Source organism: Akebia trifoliata, chromosome 13, assembly GCF_017979445.1.
Source record: "Akebia trifoliata isolate Shusen 1 chromosome 13, ASM1797944v1, whole genome shotgun sequence".
NCBI lineage: Eukaryota > Viridiplantae > Streptophyta > Magnoliopsida > Ranunculales > Lardizabalaceae > Akebia > Akebia trifoliata.
Window position 1 is genome coordinate 14,612,824 of NC_141387.1, and position 8,015 is coordinate 14,620,838.

Genomic DNA, 8,015 nt, shown 5'->3' on the forward strand with positions numbered 1-8,015 from the left:
TGTTAAGAACCTGACCGAACTTATCTGAACAGGCTTTTCTATCTCGGTTTCTACTTATACATTAGAAAAGCTTCTCATCCAATGTTTTAAGAACCACCACTTTTTCTGATTTTAATTTAAGGAAAATAAATAATATTAATTTAAGAAAAAAAAAAAAAGGTAAGACCCGAGTTTCTAATCCGATAACTTTAGATCTGAATAGAGGATTTGAATTCTAATAAGTATCGATAAGTCTTAAATTGTGTTATCTTTTGGATTGGATTTGGGTTAACCATGTTTCAATCCAATAGGATCCGATCCCATTAATGTGAGAAATTATGTAAATTATATTATGAATTTTCTTCAAATATATGAAAGTTTATGGGAGATTTAGACATACCAATCCAATTGAAATTATTATTTGTGATATCCTCTTTGTTTTCAAACTCATGGGAAACTCATGCCATCCCATGGGACCTCAATCTTCTCTTATGAACTAATGAAAAATGACCTAAATGCCCTCCTCTTCAATCTATAGTCTTTTTCTCCTAAAAATCTACTGTCTTCAAGTTCTTCAAACTCTAATAAATTATTTTTAATCTGTTCAACATATTAATACATGGTTTTCAAAATCTATGGGAATTTAAGTCATTTTTATTTAATTTTTTAAGAGTAAACCAAGGTCAAAAGATGGCATTAGTTTGAAAAAGTTTGAAAACATAGGATATCTCAAATATTCACCAAACCATCAACTAGATGTCATTATTTATATATATATTTTTTAATTTGGATTTAGTTCTTTTCTTATCCAATTGTAATTAGATAGAAATCTCAAATTGGATTGGATTTTAATTCTAATTTTAAGAGCAAATAAAAACCCAATCTGAAAAAATGTTCATTCTGATTTTAATGGATTGGGTTGAGGCCTTATCCTTATCAGTCCAACCAAATTGAGCTTGGGTCCACCTACAACTTGACCAATTTGATAAATTTTTTATTCAATCATCCATTTAACATTTAATAGCTCTTCCAACTCTAACCCTGTGTTTGGATTGAGACAAATGGAGAGAAGAGAAAATAAATGAGTTTCTCTCCATTTCTCTAATTTAGATTATTAAATTGGGAGAGAAAAGAAAAGAATTGGAGAGAAAAGGAGCGAGAAAAGAGGTTAGTTTTCTTTCTCTCCAAAAATGGAGAGAAGATGAGAGAAATGAATAGAAATCCTTATAAAATATTTTACAATTTCAACTCTGCCCATAAATCTCTTTTATGATATTTTAAAATTTCAAACTTGTCCCAAATTCTCTCCTGTCAATCCAAACATGGTGGAGAGAAATTGAAATTCTCTTCTTTTCCCTTCCTTTTCTATTCTCTTAAAAAAAATGAGTTTCTCTTCTCTCCACTTCTCTCAATCCAAATATAGGAGAAGAGAAGATAAGAGAAACTCAATTTCTCTCCACCGTATTTGGATTGACCGGAGAGAACTAAGAATAATTTTAAAATTTTAAAATATCTTAAAAGAGATTTAAGGGTAGTGTTGAAATTATAAAATATTTTAAAAGGCTTTCTTTCCATTTCTATCTTCTTCTCTCCACTTTTGAAGAGAAAGAAAACTCACCTATTTTTCTCTCCTCCTCTTTCCAATTCTTTTCTCCTCTCTCCCCACTTAACAATCCAAGTAAGAAAAATTGAGAGAAACTAATTTATTTTTTCTTCTCTTCTCTCCATTTCTCTCAATCCAAACACAACATAAAGGATTTTATTGATTGTCCTTGCAACTCCTCCTTTCTCCCATTATTTGTTCAATGTTCAAGAACCCATTTTTGTGGGTTTATTTTCATATTTGGTGTGTTACGTATAATTTTATATTAAAGAAAAGTCATAATGAAGTGATCTCAAGATGTACCTCTTATCGCACATCCTGGTGTAAACTTGTATAAGAACCATACATGCTTTTTCACTCGTATCTAAATTAAAAGCATCTATGATCCCTATACACTTTCACACCAAGATAGGTACAATCTTGAAGTCACTTTAGCATTATTTATTAAAGAATTATTATGAAAGAGTTCCATGCGTCGATAAAAATTTCCTATTAAGACTATAAACGATCAGAATGATACATCCATCGAAAGATAAAGAGATAAGAATAATTAAACCTTTGACTTCGATGGTGACTTTCTTCCCCGGCGAGGGTGGGGAACCAAAGCTCACAAAGATTACGCCGCACAAAGAGGCCAATGAAGGCTTATTATCACCACCATTTTCCATTTTCTATAATCTATTATCTATTATCTATTATTATCATCACTACCATTGTCAATATGATATAATGCCATAAAGATGATAAAATTGTATTAAAGGAAAGGTAATTACATGGACAAAACAGAAATTTAAAAAAAAAAAATTACAAAAGAGAAGAAAAGAAACTATTTTTTTCCAACTTGGTTGAATTTGGTCAAAGTTCGCAAGCCCAATTGACCAACCCATTTACTAAAAAGGTCGGCTTGACTACATCAGCATGGGCAGCTATTTCTTGAGAAAGTTGCCAAGCCTGTTGTCTCCCAACCTTGTCATATAAGCTGACTTCTTGTATTCACACCAAGTGAACTCCTTGTACAATTTCTCCTCTCCTTCTTCCATCACTTCTTCTAATGGTGCTATTCTTTCCTTCAATGGTGGGCCCACAAAATATATCATTGAAACCCTTGATCTCAAACTGTTGGCCAAAACCCTATGCCTCACACTTCTAAACCTTCCATTTGTCATAACCTGCAAAACCCAAACCCCCCAAATCAAATAAATTATTAATCTTTAAAATAAAAATTAAAAAACCCATTAATATATTTTTTGAGTTTTCAGAAAAAACCCATTTTTTTAAAAGGAAAAAAAAAAAAAAAAAACATTAAGAAGTTTGAATTGTACCTGCAAGGAATCACCAACAATGATGAAGAAAGAGTTGTGATCAGGAGGGACTGAGACCCAACTCCCATCTTTAAGAGAAATTTGAAGGCCTGAAGTGTTGTTTGATCTTAGAATTGATATTATTTGAGGGTCTGTATGCTCTCCAAATCCAATTAAATTTCTACCACTTAAAGCTTGAAGATCTGGACATGGTGGGTAGTGATTGAGCCTGAAAACAGAGTCACTTTCTTCATCCATTAAAAGCTTACTAAATACATTCCTTTCTTCAATCTTCAATCCTTCTGCTAACAGTTCAAGAATTTCACATCCCAACTTCTTCATAGCTGATATGTAATCATTCACAGCAGAGCTAGAAAACAACAACAACAACAACATTAAAAAAAGAAAAAAAGTTGAACAAATACAGAGATACCCACTATTACAAAAATTAAAAAAAATTGATGTTTTTAATGGTTTATATTTGTGTTTCTTACCAAAAAAATTCTCGGTTGTCTCTAAAAGTAGAGAGATATTTCTGAGAAACAGATTCAAGAGAGCTTTTCAAAAGAAGATATTCAATCCAACCCACATCTCCATTTGGACCAATTCTTTTGCTTCCATACCCAAAAGGATCAGGAGGACCAGATTTTTCTTTCTCAAATTGAGGTAAAGAGAAGAACTTGAGAGCTTCAGATTCCAACTTATTCACCAACTCTATTGGCACACCATGATTGATAACCTTGAAGAATCCAAACTCTTCACAGGCTTTAACAACAAGGGTGTTTGAATCTCGTTTTGAGAGATCAATGGTTGGAATATTTGAGAAGAAATTGTTGGTGGGTTTGCATGTTTTGATGAGAGAAAACTGATCTAATGCTGGTTTAGACAAAACCACCATGGTTGCTAGAGAGAAAACAGAGGAGATGTTTAAGAGAAACAGAGAAGAGTTTGTTTGGGAGATTTTAAGACAGACTTCGGGTGTTTATAAATGGGTACAAATGCATGAAAACTGGCGTTATAAACTATATATTCGAGACATCTGGCATTTGCTGATTTATGCTCTCGAGGGAGACCACCTGGTGATGACAAATTAAATCAAATTAAAAAATTAAAAATTAATTAAATTATATCACATTAGGAAACTAATAGCCTCGACTTTTCGGTACAACCATGATTTTTAAACTCGTCCGAGACCGAGATATATCGTCCAAGTTAACTCGATATCAAAGTTGAACTAGACCAACTCATAAAATTATTTTTGATCAAGATTTGTGAGTTACAATGCAATTTATTAATTTGTCTCTCGAGACGTCTCAAACGTATTGAAAAATTCGTTTGAGACAACTCAATATCGGAGTTGAACGAGACGAGATGAGACGAAATACCGAATTTAAAAATCATAGGTATAACTGATACTTAAAATCAATCAAATTATATATTCGAGACATCTGGCAAAGTAGAAAATTAAAAATTAAATTATATCAAATTAGGAAATTAATAACCTCAATGCTCTGTATAACTAAAAATCAAATTCAATCAAATTAGGAAATTGATAACCTCAACCATGGGTTGAGGTTCTCCGTCAAACGGACGGTTGGGATGTTAGGGACCTTAAAAAAATGTTCTCTAAGAAATTAGGAGCTAATATCACTCTTTAGGGAATTTTTTATTTCCTCTTATCCAAACCATCTGTTTGACATAGAGCCTCAACATTTAATGAAGTTAATTTTATCCCTTTTAAGTACAAAGATAGAAAAAATAAAGTGTGCTAAGCTGACAAAAAGAAAAAACCTTGAATACAATCACACGAAACCAATTTTTTTCCTCAAGATACATAACGAATAAAAATCTATGGCTCTGTCACATCCATATCAGTTGAGTGCAAACTTTTCTAAGTCAATTTAGTTTTATTCAAAGAAAAATGCTTTTTGGACTCCTATGGGCTATGACATGGAAGCAATCCTCTATGGCACATAGTTCCTGTACGATTTAAATGATTGAAAGCGAGAGATTTTTTAAAATAAAAATTAACATCTCAACCTCTTGTGATCATGATTTAGATCTGATTTAAAAGGAAAAAAAAAAGTTTTAAAAAAAGATCCATGTCTTTAAAATTGAACGGCTATTGAACTCCCCATATTTTTAGTGTAAGATCTAATTTTTATCAGCTGATGTGGCTCTTTCTCAATCGTTTAAAGTGTGCTAAGGGTCGTTATAGGAACCATGTGCTACAGAGGATCCACTTCCCTGTGACACCACGTTGATGTGGCACCATGCATGGAACTTTGTTTATTTATTTATTTTTTGAGTCGTGCTCATGATAATGTGACTCCCCAACGTGTCATACCCAAAAATACTCTCTTGATGTGGCATTGCCATAATCATAGATTTTTTTTGCTTTAGGATACACATCACCATTAATATATGCAACTGTATATCCCGAGGCAAAATGATCTATGGTTCTAGTGCATGCTACATCAAGAGAGTATTTTCAGAATGTCACATGGGGGAGTCAGAAAATGATTACTTTTTTTTTTCTTGTATCTTGAGGAAAAAAATATAGTTCTATGCACATTGTCGGTCAACTGGGTGTCGAGCACAGTATCGTAGGGAGTTGGTTCAAACAAATATAAATAATAATAAATAAATAAAAAATTAACCTCCATGACTGTTGGGATGTTAGGGATTCCCAAAAAAATATGTATCCCGAGGAAGAAAGTGTTTTAAAGATATTGGAACTGCTATATAGGAAATCTTCCTTTTTCTGCAAATCCTAACTTCATATTGATAGAAAGCCTCGACCATGGATTGAAATTAGAAAAGTCCTCACTAAATTAGATTAGGGTTGGCTCCCAACCTTACTAAACCTTCTGGTGTGCAACATGGAGAGTAAAATGAGCTAATATTCAATTATTCGATGTAGGTGACCGACTATAACCGATTTTCCCTCCACATGGTTTGCTTAGAACTATAGTTTCTAGCTCACTAATGTATGTCTAAATTATTTTTGTTGATCGAGATGTCGAACAAGCTTAACGATGTAACATATAATTGCCCTTTTTTATACTACATAGTTGCAAATCATGTCCAACAAAAAAATCCATTGAAATTATTCATCAACATCAGGTTTACAGCTAGCATTTCCAAACGAAGCTATAGTCAAGCTAAAGTTTTTCATTAAATTAAAGTTTTGTAAAGAAATCTAAATTATTTTGAGTTTTAATTTTTAATTCTTCTACAATTGATATTAGCAATCTGACCCATGGTTTTAAATCCCCATTTTGTGTCTCGTCTCATTCATGATTGATACTTCATCTTAATCTTTGGTGATTTTGAAGCTGAATTCAAATATGTGAATCCAATAAAAAAAAAGATCTCAATGTAGTGAAGGATGAACCAATTAAATCATCATTTTGATGTCTCACCTTGCTCGCAAGCTTTGCCAAGATAACCCGACTGAGTCATCTGCCCTACCTATTTTAATTATAAAATTTATATTTATATACTTTAAACAATTGTATCACTAAAGATATTTTACATAAAAATCACGAAATCGATTCCGTGGTAGAATTTCATAAAGACATCCAATCTACCGTCTTGTTCTTATAAAATACATGACATGCTTTAATTGGCATTTAAATCACTTTGGACTCTTAATCAAGTCGTTCACACGGTCCAATATGTTCATTTTTTAATCATATTGTGTCACGTTGACACCGTTCTATATATAAAAACAGTACATCGCATGGGTTCTCGACTCTTTCATGAACTCGATCAACATTTTTAAATAACAATTATTTCAACTAGGCTATCGAATGATTCACATTAACCATCTGGCCGTAAGATGATTTGCTCGAGTCATCCCAATCAGTCTCTAACAAGTTTTAAAATTTAACTAAACCGATCCTCCGACCCGATCGATCCGAACAATCTTAAATAGCTGATCAATCCAATCAACTTTATATCAAAATCATAAATTTTAAATAAATAAATAGTCAATTTAGGAGAATAGATGGCAGGCATCTTAGTTATGTTGTGAAAACAACTGGACTATTCGAGTGCCTGAGAATATAAAACGACTAACAGAGTGACTGGTACGTAGCTTATATCAGGACAAGTGGCACACAAAGAGAGATTGGGCCCACCATATCTGAGAAATCCCCTAAAATCAAAAGTTTCATCTGATAAGATAATCCCTACAGTTATATTGGATGTATAATAAAAGCCTACCATTTTTCTTTAGTAAATAGCGTGCTTTAGGTGGGACCCACAAAAGGAGGGGTACTTACTGGCGGCATTTTAAGCATATGTTACTGACGTCCTATCGTACTATTTCCCTTTAAGATTCCCATCTGTACAACTGCGGCACTTACCCACTTATCAAATCGAAATCATGGAATGTTTGGCAATAGGGTTTCAAATTATCTAGCATAGACTTAAACCAGAATATAATTTTATAGCATTGGGGGGAGTGGTGTGTGGGATGTGGATTTTTATTATCCTCGTCAACCCTATCATCGTCACAGTGATTGGCTTGACCTTGGTCTAATTCAGGTTTATTACTTGATTCTAACTCGTGTTCTTAAACTTGTTGATCAACACAAGGCTTGATTCTATTTGATTCAATCTTAAGCCAGGCAAGGTTTGCCCAGAGTCAATTATGTACTTTGAGTTTGTAAACTACAGGGCGGCTGATTTTCTAATTCGTCTGGATTCTTATGTTGAAAATTATTTTGTTATTAAGAATGAAGAAAATATCTCTCAGGAGTTTAGGAGCATTTTAGAGAAAGATCTCACATTTAATCGCATTTGTTAGTAGTGTTTGTTTGTTTTTATTTTTTTTTTCCGGAGAGGGGCCTTCAACACCAACTTATCAAGGAAAAAAGAAAAAAAAATTGTTGTCCAAGAGTAATAAAATTCATTGAATTTTATTTTTTCTTTAAGAGCGTGCCCTTCCAATAACAAATATACCCAAAACATTAAAAAGGAAAGAAAAGTATTTGATACATGCATTTGGTTCTTGATTAAGTAATTTTAAAACACATTTGTCAATTTTAGTAAAGAAAGCTTATTCTAGATTGCGCAAATTATGCATATTTTATTTTAAAATAAAAAATAAAAAAGTGTTTCCA

General features: G+C 32.6%; 1 protein-coding gene across 1 annotated transcript; it reads right to left on the reverse strand.

The window, feature by feature from the left end:
* Window positions 1-2,304: 2,304 nt before the first annotated feature.
* On the reverse strand, window positions 2,305-3,880 carry GA2OX2 (gibberellin 2-oxidase). The gene is made up of 3 exons (XM_086421917.1): window positions 3,378-3,880; window positions 2,905-3,253; window positions 2,305-2,751 (listed from the first exon to the last, which is right to left on the reverse strand). The coding sequence occupies exons 1-3, from the start codon at window positions 3,779-3,781 to the stop codon at window positions 2,509-2,511; spliced, it is 996 nt and encodes a 331-aa protein (XP_086278043.1). The 5' UTR covers window positions 3,782-3,880; the 3' UTR covers window positions 2,305-2,508.
* Between the last annotated feature and the right edge of the window lie 4,135 nt (window positions 3,881-8,015).